At 40.6% G+C, this 16,990-nt stretch overlaps 1 protein-coding gene across 1 annotated transcript in view; it reads left to right on the top strand.

Moving 5' to 3' along the window:
* The window catches only part of grik3 (glutamate ionotropic receptor kainate type subunit 3), a 191,820-nt gene that overhangs the window by 101,897 nt on the left and 72,933 nt on the right, over positions 1 to 16,990 (top strand). The window contains exon 5 of the mRNA XM_055163536.1: positions 344 to 397. Within this exon, the coding sequence (XP_055019511.1) occupies positions 344 to 397 (54 nt within the window). The remainder of the gene's footprint in view (positions 1 to 343; positions 398 to 16,990) is intronic.

The raw sequence follows: 16,990 nt of genomic DNA, 5'->3' as shown, positions 1-16,990 counted from the left end.
AAAACCACCTGTAATTTAATAAATGTAATTATAAAAGTTCGATCTGTTTAATGTCATACTGAGGATTTCAGGCAGAGCAATGACATACCCATAGAAACAGGTGACAGATCTCCAACTAAAAAGTTACATAGTGCACTTTAACTATGCCAAATCAAAAGTGCTGTCTTTTTCTCACCATGAGTAAAGATGTTATAAATATGCTCTTACCCCTCCCACTTACTCCTTCACTCTGATATTGAGCCGTGACAGATTGGATGGAAGTAAATACATTTTCCTGAAGTAAAAGTACACATCCCACATACTTGAACTGAATTGTAACAGTACATTGTCTTGTGTTTTCCAGGCCCAGACCATGGGGATGATGACGGAGTACTATCACTACATCTTCACCACTCTGGTAATGTACTTTTGATTTTGAATGTTTGTTCCTTTCTTTATAGTGCCTGCGTTTTGATGAATAGTGGCAAATTGCTGACGGGCTTTGGATCCATCCCATAATATCTAGTTTGTATGATGAGCTGCAGTCATAATGAAGACTTCACCGCTCTGTACCGTAAACAGGTTTTTGTTGTGTGGTAAAAGTACTGAGGAGGATAGATCACAAAGTATGAATAAATATTACCCCTAATTCAGAATCTTTTGAACCATTTTGGAGAGATATTCAGGCTTATTTAATTCAATATTATATAATTTAATATCAGAATATACAACAACGTATACAAAAAATCTTTTATTACAAATGTCATTGCCTCGCTGAAGTCCACCAGATGAATTCAGACTAATGCTGCAGTTTTTTTTTTTGTTTTTTTTTGTGATGTGTTTTTTTAAATGTGTTTTTGTATGTCTTTATGATGAATGTTGTACCTTGTCAAAGAAAAAGTGTCTACCTATCTATCTATCTATTTATCTATTAGGGCTGGGACAAGATATTGTGCCATGAGATTGTGCACACATGCTGAACATGATCTCATTTGTTTTTTTCCCATGTTTTTACATTTGGACTGGATACAAAAATGGAGTTAAATACTGCTGAGTTACGTTTTTGAGAAGCTGTAGTCCCAGAAAGCACTGCTACAATGACAGCAAAAAATATTAAATAAAGTACATCAAAAATGATTAGGCCAAAATTTGGTTGCACAATTAATTTATTACAATGAATGTCAAAATCTTGCCTTGCTTCGTTTTCGTAGATCCAATCCCGTGTCTCGTCTCGTATTGTGGAAATTGTATCTCATCTGACCACTACTGTTTTTTTTGTTTGTTTGTTTTTGGGTGAGGTAACAGTATTCTACATGTCTTAAACCTCAAATTTGTATAATATAGGACCTTTGAACAGTTTTTAGTGAAGTGAAATTACCCCTCACTTACCTGTTGCATTCTGAGCATCCTAATTATTCATAGCAATGACTTTTCACAACTTTCAGAGGCCAAAGCTAACAACAACCAGCATGCTAACCACACACTTCCCAATCATCGGACAATAAACTGATTTATAATTAGATGCAGACAGAATACAGCAGACTTAATTTAACCTCCAGTGCTGCTTAAATATATCAAAACTGGGGCAAGACACATTTTGCTCAAATACTTGAAAATAAAACTTGTACTTATCCTTTAAGATTCTGAACTTTTAATTTGTAGAATTGTAGGAAAATAGTACTAAATGAGCTTTTTCCTCTACATGAATAATTGTTTCAAGTCATCAAGATTTCAATTATGACTCATGTAATTGTGAATACGATTTTTTCCCCCCTTCCATTATCAAGCGAATTCAATGGGCTTTTTACTGAAAACGCAGAAATTGCTAGAAATTGAAAGGAGTGTCCAGATTAGTATGCACTTAGAAAACAATGAGACCAGTTCTGTAGTAAATATATAGACACTACATTGAAAAATTATTATTTTTGTTGTTGTTTTTTTGTAGTTTTTTTTTTTATATTTTGTCTGTAAATAAATTCCTATTCCTAATATGGAACACTGCTCCAAATTTGCTCCTCTTACTGCCAGCCTCATGAGCTTCATTTAACTGGAGCTGAACTTTATGGATCACATCACACTCCCTTAGTCATCCCACTTTCTTATACAGTCTATAAGTAAATATTGCAAAACTATATAATTGGATAAAACATATTTTTAGTTACACTTTTACTCATTTGTATCGCTGACCTTGTTGACAGATTCTGAGTGTGCATCTGGTCTTTTCTGTGCTCACTTCCTGTAGAAAGAGAAATATGTAGTGTGTTGTACCTTTCACTCCTTCTTATCTCAGCCACCTCTACTGTCTCTTTCCTTCCCCTTTCTCTCTCTCTCCCTCTACCTGTGTGTCCCCTCTGTCCCTTTCTTTCTCTTTCATTCTCTTTCGTTCTCTCGTTTGCGTGTGTGCGTGCGTGCGTGTGTGCGTGCGTGCGTGTGTGTGGATGGGGTCTCTGTTGTGATAATGTGATGTGACATGGAGGTCCGGGCATGATGTGTGTCATGTGTCACGCCTGACAGCCTGGAGCTCCTCTTCTTCTGCTCTGTGGCCATAGAAGGACTTTTGTTTTACACGCCTGGACCAGACATCTGAAGGAGAAAGGGCGTTGGCTTTAAACTTGAATTGGGTATAAGTTTTTGAAGTGGTGCTATAGCTGTGCCCACCACATTTTACTTCTATACTACTTATTATGCAGGTATTTGCAATTTGAAAAGGCACCTTGTCCATGCTCCCTGTGTACTGATAACATTTTGGGCAATGTATTCAACTAGCAATGAAATCTACTGTGTATCTAATGAAAATGTAGAATTCATAAACAATAGAAATATGTGCATACAAGATTACATACAAGATTAGTACAAGATTACAATATTGCAATTAAACTATTATGTAGTAATACTAGTTCCAATGAGCTGTACTATTTCTCACAGTGGTAAATACGGATGTAAAAATAACAGAAATATCGTGATATCGTATCGTCAAAAGTCTCACAATAATATGCAGGACTGTCACAATATATATCGAATTACAAGTTCCTTCACTTAAATGCATGGTTTTATAGTAGCAAAAGCTTATAAACATAGGGAACTACATATCCCATGATTCACAACAGTGCAGACATGAAGAAATATGTTTTTTATTTGAATTCTTAGGATTATGATGCAAATGGTGTCAGCGGCAAGGTGGGGCATTTGAGGGCCGTGCCCCCCGTAGCGGCCACTGGTGCCCCACCCCCCAGCACAGGCCGTTATTATTACTATTTAAAAATGATTTTGATTGGCGCATTTCACTTCAGGCTGAGGGCACAAACTTTACGATATCACAGTCTCTGTTTATTTAGTGTAGTGTGATTGGACAACTGTCCTGTCACTCACGTCAACCTGCTGCGTCAACTTGTAGCAGCTTCGCGATTAGCGGCAGCTGCTACTTTAGCCTAAAGCTCCACACAGGAAATGACAAGGACAGAGTCAAAGAGCGACACACTGACAGACCCGCCGCCGGGACCCGGGACTGTCGCTACCGCTGCTGGGGCCGGGACCCGGGACAGTCGCCGCCCGGACTCGGGACAGTCGCTGTTGGGACTGGGGCAGTTGCCACCGGGCCTGGGCTCTCGCCGCCGCCGCTAGGGCCTTTACCTTATGAACAACTAAATGATTAATTGAAAGAATAATCACAAGATGAATTGATCACCAAAATAACTTTTAGTTGCAACCTTAGCAGATTCCCACCAGTCACGTAGTGTTAAATATTTAATATTATAAATATACTATTAATACTCTACGCAATAAGGATAAATTTAGATTATATTTATTTATTTCAGATTCAAGAGATTTTATTGTAATTTTCATATGAAGCAATAGTTTAGAGCATCAAACACTGCATTAGTTTTGATGTGAAGCACAATACTACAGGTGTAAAACCCCACCCAATAACCCCTTAAGTACTAACTCCAGTGTAAACATTAGCACAGTAAGGACATTCAGGGCAGCACATATATAATAATGCAACAATGCAAAGTCCAGGTCACTGATATTTTATTGGTGGATGTGGTTATTGTCCATGGGAGAAAGGCAGAGAGGGAAAGGGGGCAGTGTTCGGCAGCCTCACAGCCGGGAAATACAGGCTGTTGGTCAGTCTGGTTGTTCTGGTGTCTATGGACCTGTACTTTCTAACTGAGGGCAGCAGGTGGAAAAGGTGATGAGTAGGCTGGTGCTGGTGACGCAGACCACGGGTCATATAGATGCTACTGATCTGTGAGAGAGTCACCCCAGTGACTTTCCCCGCTGTTTTTACCACCCGCTGGAGAGTGTGTAGGTCGGCCTTAGTGCAGCAAGAGAACCACACAAAAAATCCAGATGTCAGAACACTTCAGATGGCACAGTTGTAGAAGTTCCTCATTAGTGGACTGGGGATGTTGGCGCTCCTCAGTTTCTTCAAGTAGTAAAGGCGTTGTTGGGCCTCTCCACAGCTCAGGCAGTGTGAATGCTTCAGGACAGGTCCTCAGTCATGGTCACCCTCTCTACTACCTCTATGCCGACAGAGAGAGTTTGATGGTTGTTTTGCCCATTTTAGTTGAAGTCCACAATAATCTGTTTGGTTGTCACCATGAGGCCAGATGTCACACATCATTCCTGTAGTCCGTCTCATCATCACTGTCCTTTTTCTCCAGGGGCGTAGTCTTCTATATGAGCTTCATCACTTGTTTTTGAGTCCTCCAAAAACCATTTGTCTCTTTTTGTTCCTCCACTAAACCCACAGGTTCAATGTGCTCCTCAGCACCTGCACAGTTACAATATAACACAGGGATCAGACAGTAAAAATCTTGTTATAAAACCTGCAAAGATTTAGTATAGGTTCTTTTCTCTCACCACTGTTGGAGTTTCTTGTTCCTCTGGAGATCTTCATCAGGAGTGATGCTTCAGTTTTGATTAGACTGAACTTCAGAGTAACAGCAGATTACAGAGACTGAAGGCCTTCTCCCTTGTGTTGGGCCAAGTCTCTTATTGGACCAGGCCTTGATCACCCCTTCCTCTCATGTGGTTGAGAGCATCTGATGGGTCACACTCCAGAAAAGTTTCTGGATCCTAAAACACAATTTTAGTGTAATTTTACATTCTACTTTATCACCCAGATTTAAATTATTTTCAGATAATAACTTACAGAAGTCTGTGGATCATCTGACAGGAGCGAGACAAGCCACTGCAGCTGTATACGTCTCAGCAGAGCTGGCGAAGACTATGGCTCCTAAAAGTGCAATAAAAGTACAAAACTCATTATTTATCATTATTTCATTATTAATTTTCTCATTTCTCAGAATACCTTGTGTTCCAACGTTACGATCAGGGCTCCCTCTGGTGGTTAACTGCACTTTGTGGATGATGCCATGGACAGTTCCATCAGCGACGCGCCTTTCTTTTAAAAAAGAACAAAGGTCTTTGGTAATTAATACAAATATTACATTAGTATTGGTCTTTACTCACCAGGACACGATGGATCTGACTGAAACATACTTCTGGACATATATATAATAAGACATCAACTTACACAGCGGCCCACGCCCCCCAATCAAAGCCCTTTTAATGGAACTAGGGAGAAAGCCTTAAGTGTGCATCTACACTCCTTCTGTGTAATTCATCCACAAATATTAGAGCGATGCACTTTGGTTTAGGCCCTCATTTGAATGAACAACCATCCTGAAAAACAGAGGCTTTTGCGTACCAATGCGCTGTGCAAAAAAGCAAGTACAATGTTTTATCTTGTAAACACACAGTTAAACTTCACCTTAAACAGTAGAAGTAGGGAGTGTCCCACCAACCGACAAGTTAGTGATCAAACCCAAGTCTCCACATCTTACAATTCAGTATAAAGTAAAAGTACAGTCTCCACAGAGACTGTTTACAGGAGTATAACATTACAATATAGTACACATTTGTATACTATTTGTAGTACAAGGTATTCGGAAAACAACAAATTAAATGGGAGAATTAAGGAGTGTCCCACCAACCGAAAACTTAGTGAAAAAACCCAGATCTCCACATATTACAAATTATTATAAAGAAAAAGTAAAAGTACAGTTTACAGAAAGACATAATGCTACGTAGATACACATGCATTGTAAACAGTTTAATTCTAAATACCATGGTTGTGCTCATTCTGCATTTTAAACTTAAATTACAATTACTGGGGGGAAAAAAAAAAAAGAGAAAAGAGAGAAACTTAGTGTCCCACTAATTCTCTAGTGAATGGACAAACACAAGTCTCCACATCTGTTTACAGGAGTATAACATTACAATATAGTACACATTTGTTCATTTGTGTACTACTTGTAGTACAATGTAGTCATAAAACAACAACTCAAACGGGAGAATTAGGGAGTGTCCCACCAACCAAGTTAGTGAACAAATCTAGGTCTCCACGTCTTACAAATTATGAAAAATAAAAAAAACAAAACCACAAAAAGAGAGAACTAACTGTTGAATGAGCAGACAAAAACAAATCTCCTAATGAAGACAGGGAAATGTTTCCTCCAGTGAGGGATTTCATTGTAAGTATATTTAAATTTTTTTTATTTTATTTTATTTTATTTTTTTTAGGTATTTTTTAAATAATATTAATGAGTTCGTTAACCCTCCTATGACCAGATCGGAACCAGCTCAAAATAAATTCAAGGCAAGGTGTACTATACAGGAAACTACAAATAAGCATCAGATTGACTTTTTTCTCAATTAGAATTTAGTCATTGAGCACATTTAGAGAATTTGTTCATGCCGTGTCTGTTACGTTCCTACATAGTTTTCCTTCCCTTTCAACACACAAACAAACACAGCAAACAAACACAGCAAACGAGCGGGAATCGCACCAGCGACCCCACTACCTTCTCACCTCTAACCCACCTATGCCCAGAGTAGAATGCGAGGGGTAATATGCAGGACATCTGTGACATTGTAGCTTAAATTATGTTTATCTATTACTATTTACTTACGGATCATGTTTAACTTTTTTTTTTGCTTATAAGACTTTTCAAGATTTTAGAAATCCTACATACTATTCCTTGCTTTCTCTCTCTTTTTTTTTTTTGAAAACACACAAAAGATGAAAATTATTTTGGCACACAAAGCTACTACTACTACTACTACTACTACTTAACACACAGCTGAGATAATAAATTGAAAAACTATGTACAAGAGATGAAATCGGCGGTGTTAAAGGTGGTAAATGTTGCCGAAATGATGTTACAAAGCCCAGAGTCTCAGAGACGGAATTCAGTCATCGTCCGAGTCAGGGTATGGGGGCAGGGGGCGGAAGTACCATGAGAAACCTGCAGACGTCCCAGAAGATGTGGAGGGGACGGGCTCTGGGGAACTGGAGGAAGGACGCGGCCTCTTGGAGCTGGGGTCTCCCTCTTCATCCGCATCTTCATCTCTGTGGCGCTTGGATCCACCGAGAGGCAGGACGTCCAGAGCAAGGCCCACAGGGGGAGGGCAAGGAGCAGGAAGCACAGCAGCGGGAGAAGACAGGCGATGCTCCTCTTCAACGCCGGGACTGGGCGCAGGAGAAGGGCTCTCTGCTCGCTGCCAAGCAAAGGGGGTCGGGGGACGATCTCTCACATTCTCAGCTTGAGCAGGACGGGCTGCCTGGCGCCAGTCGGCCCAGAACTCCTCCGGAGGGAAAACCTGGTTGTCATCTTCCCCCTCCACATCAACATCTTCATCGCGGTCTTCCTCTGAGAGACTTGAGTAGCCAGAGTCTACGTCATCCTCCTCCTCCTCCTCTTCTTCACTCCAGTCCTCTTCCTCATGATCTTCCTCCTCCTCTTCCTCTCGTCCAAACACGTCCTCTCGCCGAGGAGGGGAGAAACGAGCAAGAACAAAAGGCATACTTACCTGCACCTCACCTGCGTCGTCCTCACCTGGCGAGGAGCCGGCAGCAGGAGGGTCCCCTGGAGCGTCCCGCGGATCCAGAGTCACTGCAACATTTTACAACATTAACAAGTTGTTCCATACAAAGGTTTTCCTGCTGTTGTGTGGATAGCACAAGGACCCAGACAAATTTTTACACACAAGTCATTCTACAGAATTGTAAAAACAGGGAAAGACCAGAGCTGCTGGTCAGTGCACTATATTAGCCTATAACTACTTTTTACTTGGGTCACGTCCTGAATTACAGACTTACCAGCAAGGTTTTAAGTATAAATACAGGCCTACAGTTTTTGTACAAGACTCTAAACACAGAGGTCTGTCTGGCTTCTCTTGCACAAGTCCACAGTGCATCTGCCAGTGTGCAGTGCACCTCAGTAATCCCATTCATCCCTAAAACTCAAGTAAAACTCAACCAAAACCTCATAACATGATCTCTTTCAATATAAAATGTACATCTCTGTAAATATTCTAGTGTAGAATCTTTGGCTGGGTGCCATCTTTTTTTTCCAAAAATGATCTAAAACACTGATGAATTTCGACACCTACAAACTAAACTGTCCTGTCAACCTCCAAGTGTTGTTACAGTTTAAATGTCCATCGATTTGAGCTACCCGAGGCAGAAGATTTGCGGCAGAATACCCATGTTAGATGATTGAATAGTTTGGATTTAATATTTGATTTTATCGTCATCATTTTCATTCCATCTATTTTATTTTGCTTCCATGTGTAGAAAACATTGTAAATTTGTTTATAAAGCTGCTGAATAAATAAAACTCAGTTGCATAGAATTGTCCCATCTTTATTGTCCCCAGGATCACAAAGGTCAGTTATGCTATCTCTAGTGGATGCAGTATTTGGGAGAAGATAGGACTGTCCAGATAAGCTACCTCGACCCATATTCATACAAACAAGTAAATAATGGTGATTCTACAGTGGGAGCATTATTCAGTGGCTAAATTGGCCTGTCGATATGTGCTACCTTTAGTCGGAGCCCTATTTGATAGCATAATACAACTGTCGAATATTCATACGCATATTCATAAAGATGAGTTGAAATGTACATGACTTAGGTATAAGTGTGATCACCGTGTGCAAACAACGGCGACCCATAACAACGGCGACCCATAACAACAGCGGCAGTTTTCCTGAAAATACTTTGATAACTTTTTACTTTGTACCCATACCAAGAAAAATAGGCCCCTTTTACTAGTAATTATTACAACCACAGTAAGTAATCGTCGATTGAAAGTCATAACCTCTCAAATGAAGCAGTTTCATATTCGACCTGATACCATTTTACCCTAACCCGAGTAGAAATAGCCATGCGTGGACAAAATGGTTGACAACATGTAGCATTTAGTTCATTTTATCTATCTTCACGAATATTTCAGTGATGTGTCTTACCTCCAGGGAAGAGGTCCAGGCGGGCAGCAGGGCGAGCCATGGTTGTGTAGAGTTAAGTTGAGGTGCAAACCTTGAAAAGAGTTAACAAAGTAGGATTAGAAAGTGTGCTGATGCCCAAAGTGTAGTTTTTTTTTCAAGAAATATTGGTATTAAGGAATCTCAAAGTGTATTTTACCAGCAGTAGCGATATTGCGTGAAATCTCTCACTCGAGCGTTCAAGTGAAAACAGACCGATTTAAAAGATGCAGCGCTTTATATAGTCCCCGCGCCTGTACGTTGCTATGGCGCCGACGCACGGACGTGTCTCTCACGTTCACCGGGTTTAGGAACAAGAAACTTTAACTTAACCTAAAGTGTAATCTTATCCGCGGTGTCGGCGGCAAGGTGGGGCATTGGAGGGCCGTGCCCCCCCTAGCGGCCACTGGTGCCCCACCCCTCAGCACAGGCCGTTATTATTACTATTTAAAAATGATTTTGATTGGCGCATTTCACTTCGGGCTGAGGGCACAAACTTTACGATATCACAGTCTCTGTTTATTTAGTGTAGTGTGATTGGACAACTGTCCTGTCACTCACGTCAACCTGCTGCGTCAACTCGTAGCTGCTTCACGATTAGCGGCAGCTGCTACTTGAGCCTAAAGCTCCACACAGGAAAAGACGAGGACAGAGTCAAAGACACACTGACAGACCCGCCGCCGGGACCCGGGACTGTCGCCGCCCGGACTCGGGGCAGTCGCCACCGGGCCTCCGCTCTCGCGGCCGCCGCCGGGGCCAGGGCAGTCGCCCGCTGCTCTACACGCCTTTGCCCGCTCGTTTCTGGGTGTAAAAGTTTGACCTGAGCATAGCGCGCAGAGGCATAATTCTGCCTGATGGCCTAGTGCTGATATGGACTGACTTTCAGATTTTCAGATTTAAGTGGGAAGTGGGATTAAGACTAATTTTACAACCATCTTGTGCACTCGGCTCCCGGACCTCGCGTCACGGACCAGTTTCATCTCTTAATATTGGACAATAGACTTTTGGAGACAGAACCAGTGGGACAGTGGATAGAGGAAACACTCTGCTTCAGTCCTTTGGAGAAGGTAAGAGGCTTGTTTTCATTAGTTTGCGGCAAATCTGAACATGAAGCCTCACAGGTAAAGAGTGTTATTGTGTTAATAGTTAAATAGTGTTATAGTGTTAATAGTTAAATAGTGCGTAAATGAGCTGGTGGGTGCGATGGCGCTGCTCTGGTTGTTCTGCCGTGTGCTGTAGGAGCGGCATCTGTGTTCATGTTGTGATTGTAGCCTCTTATTGTAGTTTTGCTGACGTTGTTTTGTCTGGGTGTGAGCGGCATGTTACGTTGTGTTGTTGCGTAAAGTTTGCTCTTGGCTGTTCATTGTGCTCTGATCGATATTGTTCAGCCAATAGTAACCAAAATGTCTGTTTCTGGTATTTGTTATAATACTATAGACTAGATATATAATACATATATTATTCATAATATATATTTATAATTTTGGCCTTGGTGCCCCTCCCAAAAATTATACCACCAGCTCCTGTTTTAGTCCTGGTTTAGTCCCGGTCCTCAAGTCTCAGGTCTCTATAGGACAGTACTGGACGGTGTACCCTCGCGTACCACGCCCACTACAGACCTGGTGCTGCCCGATGCGTGCCTATTTCTTGCCCGATTGCTTCTTTTCAGCGATGTTGTTCAGGGGTGTTTTTGACGAGAGGCTGTTGTTTAATGTTTACAACCAGTGGCAGGACTTATTGTTTTTTAATAAACCTCAACTTTTTATTATTGTCTTGTGTGCGTATCGTCTACCATACAGCCTCAACAACTATTGCAGCTAATAATAATAATTTTAATAAAATAATGATAAAAATAACAACAACACATAATTAGCCTAATACTGTTAAAGAAAAACGTGTTTGATAGCATGTCTGGTGTGTATGACTCCACCGCGCTAAAGTAGAGTAGATGTGCTCTGACGCCGACTCTGGATGCAAATAATTCAAACCAAAATCTTGTCAAGGTATTTTAAAAGCAAAAAAGTGTCCCATCTACATATTAGCCTCTTCAAAATATCGCAATAAATATTGTTCCGTGAGGTGCATATCGTGATAATATCATACCTAGAGATTTAGATATTGTTACATCCCTAGTAGTAAAGAATCTGCTACAAAGCTTCTGTAGAATCGTAAAACATTTTAAAATTTAAAATAGCAGAATTGTATATCTATATCTATTTTAAAAAATGCCCATGACTCAATAAGAGCTTTTGTTGAAATCTACGCAACAGGGAGGAGCTAACTATACTGAAACTAACACACCCATTTGTTTACAAGTTGTGTTATTATTGACTAAACTAAGTGTGAACTGTCCCTGAGTCATATTCAGCATAATCCTTTAGACCCCTAAATTTATAATATTTTCACATATCTGTTCTTTTTGATATGACCCACGCTTGTGGAAATGCCAACTGTTTCATCAGGATGCCCTTTCAGTCAATCAGAAAACACAGATTGACTTTAACATTAAATTATCTCTAAATTCCAGAAAATCTCTAAATATTTTCCACCACTTTACAGCTTAAGCAGAAATAAAAGTCACTCTGGTACAATCTTTCAAACATGAATTACTTTTGATGTGTTTGACAGCCTCGCTATCTCTTACATGAGGACAGCCTATCTTTATACAATCTGACCGTGAGTACATCCTGAGCTGCGACACTGTCACATTGATAGACACGCTATTAAGGAGATTACACCTTTAGCAGTTTGATCCAAAATGATGAATACTCCGATTACAAAAAAACGCAGTATTTTTGCCTGCATTGAGCATACGATTTCAGGTTTTTCGTTTTTTTTTTAATCTTGAGAGAGGAGGTAAAACGGCGAATTATTAGAGCATGAAACCCCAACAGCAGCTCAGTATGGGGTAATAACTTCGTTGTCCTCTGAAATGGCTTTGTCAACCCTCCCCCTTTCCCCAATTTACCATGAAAAGTTTGCATACAACGTGCTAATATTAAAAATCCTGTACCTTATTTTTGCTGTCCTAAAGTGCCTATAAACTATAAGTTTTACTGAAACACTGTTAAGATAATTATATTTAAGCTTTTTGCAAAAAACATTCACATTCGTTTTCCCAATATGGCCATTTTTTAGGTTTAAAATTTGACTTCCTGGTTGGAAATCATGAGCCAGGCTGGCGCCACCTAGTGCCTCCGCTCAGTTTTATTTCTCTCTTGCGACTTGGTCAAGAATCGTAATATACTAGATATACTAGACTAGTTCACAAAATCCCCGGAAGTGCAAGTTCGGGCACCAGCCAATCAGCGAAGAGCCATATATTCTATGTCGGCAATTATTCCCAAGATCGGATATTTAAAGACAGAATAAAGAGAATGTTTGGTGAATTTTATCAAGGGAAAAGACAGTTAGCCCCCTTAGCAGCGCCTTACATACGTCATGACCAAATAGCAGTGATTGGTTAAATTAAAAAAGTACTCACCTATCATTGAGTGAACAAATTCTAATGCTGCAAGGTCAGACGGTTTCTACGGAGTGAAACCGGCTGATGAATCAGGCTAGGAAATCATGACATCACACTAGGGACTTCCATAACTGTTCCCAAGCATTTACACACAGAACTGAATCCCACGAAATTACGTCAAAATTAGAATCATAAAATGCTGTAATTACGCTCTTTAAAAACATAAAAAACAACTATTTCATTTTAAACAGTTTTCATTGGTCCAGTTACTTCTCACTTACCTTATGCATTTTGAGCATCCTAATTATTCACTCCAATGAGTTTATACATGTTTGTCACAACTTTCATAGGCCAAAGATAACAACAACTAGCATGCTAACCTTGCACTTTCAGGTCACCAGACAGTAAAATGATTTATAATAAACACACCATTTAGAGCAGGCAGTTTGATTTCAAGAGCTGCTTAAATAGATCAATACTAGGGCAAGACATATTTTGCTCAAATACATGAAAAAAAAAGGGTACAAGCCCTTAAAGATTCTGAACTTGTAATTTGTATAATTATAGGAACAGAAATGTCACGAAATAGGAGCTACGTGTTTTTTAAATAATTGTCCCACTTAGTTTGTATTCTTAGCTTCAAAAAGGAGAATTGTAACCTGATCTTATTTATCTAACAGCGCGAAATGTCAAATAGAAAAACTGTGATTCACTTTGATCTCATGAAAGGAAAACTGCTGTAAAGAATTCTATTAGTGAAAAAATTTAATAAAAACAAAAAATATTGTAAAACAGGAAGCAAGTGTTTCTCTTACAGCATTACAATTAATGACATTTGATTTGTGACTAAGGACTGTGAAATTAATATTTTTATTGGGATGATGACATGTATTGCTATCGTTTACAAACATTTTGAAAAATAAAATCTGAAAATCTACACCAGTGAAATCAGACACTGTGCCACTGAAAGCTTGGTTTCTTACCCAAAGACCAGAGCCACTGCTAGCCATTTGGGAGCCCTAAGCAGAAAAGCTCAGTGATGTGTAAAATATACTGTATATTTTTGGTAATACAACCTCCACTGACTATTTCTGAAGTCCTTTTTTGAAAATATGTTTTAGGGTGTTTTCACACCGACAGTATTTGGTGCGCACCAAACGGTCCATTCGAACCAAAAGTGGTTAGTTCGGTTCGTTTGCGTTGGTGTGAAAGCGTCAATCGGACTCGGACCCGAACTAAATCAAGCGGACCGAGACCGCAAAAAAGAGGTGGTCTCAGTTCGCTTGAATCCGCACCAAATGACCAACTTTGGTGCGGTTCCTCTGGTGTGAACGCGAACCCGGGTCCAAACCATAGACAGTATGGACAAACGGACTATTCGAAATGCATCATGGCAGGGACATGCGTCTCCTCTGCCTGAAATGACGCGCTGTACGACTCCAGCGCAGTAACAGACTGTTGTCCAGACGCAGCCGCAATTCATTTTCGAATTATTTTACCAACAATGGCCAATACAGACAATGTAATACACGAAGATCAGAGCAAGTACGTGCAAACGTGTGGCTCCAGAGTGAGTCAAAATTGGGGGTGCGTACCCCTGTTCGGGACCTACACGCTCAGAGAAGTCCCGATGTTCCCCCGTGATCACGCAGCAACCAACATTTGTTATTTTAGGCTTTAATTAACCAAATAATTTTATGGCAATAGGCAATCGCCCATTCAATTGATACAACTTTAAAAAGTCCCTGCTTTTAGCCTAGTGTGAGAAATACAGTCGGACTAGATCCAAACCAGAGTCCTGAACCAGCGGGGGCAGCTCCGGTTCAGGCCGGGCTCAGAGGAGCTGGAGCGGGGAGCCTCGACCTGAGGAAGCGCTTTCCCCGGGAAGAACCAAATGCGCCAAAGACGGACGCTCAGAACAACATATAACAAACCAAACTGGACTCACGCTTCTGTCCGGATGCTGCACCACCTCGGAACCAGCCGTGGTTCTTGAGCGCGGAGGACAGGAGCAGCGCGCCCGGACCTGTAGTCTACAGCGCATTCTCGCTTTCCCGCACAGTTTGGAACCAGCACATGGAGGATGAAGCCTCCAGACCATCTGACCAACGAGCTTGTAACAGAAGACCAAGGACCAGACCCCAGCCCCGTCCTGAGGAGCTGCGCGCTACTGTGAGCGCTGTTGGCTGCTGCTGTTACCTGAGCTCTGGGCTGATGCGGTGAGTTTGTACAAAGTTCTACATGTTGCTGTTTTATGAGTTCATGGTGATAATTTGAGATGAGGACGGCCCGTGGTATTAACAGGAACATCGGTGTTGATAACTGGAGTATCGCGGTTTTACCGGGGAAACAGAGACACGTCAATCGAACCAGTTTTGGTTTGTTTGCCAGTGTGAAAGCGGACCACACTGGAGTGTATTTGCTACATAATAACAATTTTATTGCCTGGTGCGGACCAAATAATCGAACTAGCGGTGTGAAAACGACCTTAGTATAATGGCGTTACTGACAGAGGTCCTGCCCCAGGAACTTTTGACCCAAATCATATAATTCACTAGCCTGATTCAACAGCCGGTTTTACTTCGTTTCATTTCATAAAAATCGTCTGACCTCGCAGCCTTAGATTTTGTTTGCTCAACAGTAGGCGAGTACTTTTTTATCATTTAACCAATCGCTGCTATTTGGTCGAGATGTATGTAATGTAGACTTTTCCCAAATCACGTAGGAAGAAGGTCAATAATGTCTTTCCCTTGATGAAATTCACCGAACAGTCTCTTTATTCCATCTTGAAATCCTCGATCTCAGGAATCGTTGACAACACTGAATATATGACTCTTCGGTGATTGGCTGGTGCCCGAACTCGCACTTCTGGGGTTTTTGTGAACCATCTATTGTATTTTGATTCCTGGCCTAGTTGCTGGAGAGAAATGAAATTAAGCGGAGGCACTAGGTGGCACCAGCCTGGCTAATAATTCACTGCTTTACTGTAATTTAGATGTAATATAACAAGTCATTACTCATTTTTTGCCCTCCACAGTATTGATTTCAGTGCTCACAGCCACTTGTATACTACTAAAATAATCAGCATATTTTTATTAGACATCGTTAATATGTCCTGGTTAGACTCCGTGGTTTAATCCTAATTTCTGGTTTAGTCTAATTTTTTTTACTGTTATTGTGGCTTTAGGCAAGACACTTCACCCATCTTACCTAGTATGAAAGTGGTGTGTGTGTGTGCCCGTGTCTGGTGGTGGTCGAAGGGGTCGATGGCACAGTTTGGCAGCCTTGTTTACGTCAGTCTGCCCCAGGACAGCTGTGGCTATAGTAGCTTACCATCTCCGAGTGTGGACTGACTGAATAATGCATGTAATTGTAAAGTGACTGGAAAAACACCATATAAGACTAATGCATTATTCTTATAGTGTATTGTTGAGGTTTCAGTTTAATTCCAATTCCCATGTGGTGTGTGTCTAAACAAACTACACCTGAGTCAGTGGTGGATGAAGTACTCAATTTTGACTCTTAAGTAAAAGTATCACATGAAAAAAATCTACTTAAGTAAAAGTATTAAAGTACAATGTTTAAAAATGTACGTAAAGAGTAAAAAGTAAATGTAAATTTTGCAGAGATTTTTAGAATGAAATGTAGAGATTTTGATAAAGAAGTCTGCTGATTTTAAGTGATTCAGTTTACTTCTTATTTTTTCTAACTGTATTTGTGTATCGTTGCTCAAAGTTGGGACCGAAACTCAAAAAAACAGTCTAATTTCACCATTTCAGCACATCTCAAACCCTAAAGACAAGTAAATGTAGTGAAGTAGAAAGTACAGATACTTGCTCTCAAATGCAGTGAAGTAAAAGTAAAAGGTATCCACTGTAAAAATTGAGTAACATAAAGTGCAGATCCCAAAAATTTGTACTCAAGTTTGTACTTTTACTTTTGCACTTCATTACCTTCCACCGCTGACCTGTGTGTGAAGAAAAGACCCATGTACAGCCAGCTTTCCCAGCTTCACGATTTGAGCACCACACTATAGACCAGGTGAAATATTGATTTTCAAATACACTATACAGTACTGCATTGTGTCTGAGAGAGAAATAAATCTAGCAGTGGCAGCAGCATTCTTTCGTAAGTGTCTCTCTCCTCCGCTCCCTCCGCTCTGGCCCCACAGGGTGCTAATGAAATATCTATGTTGATCCAAATGTCTTTTCT

This window comes from Boleophthalmus pectinirostris, unplaced genomic scaffold, assembly GCF_026225935.1.
Source record: "Boleophthalmus pectinirostris isolate CB_2022bp ecotype Guang Dong unplaced genomic scaffold, ASM2622593v1 HiC_scaffold_6, whole genome shotgun sequence".
In the NCBI taxonomy this organism is placed as follows: Eukaryota; Metazoa; Chordata; class Actinopteri; order Gobiiformes; family Gobiidae; genus Boleophthalmus; species Boleophthalmus pectinirostris.
This window is presented reverse-complemented; position numbering and strand designations above follow the sequence as displayed.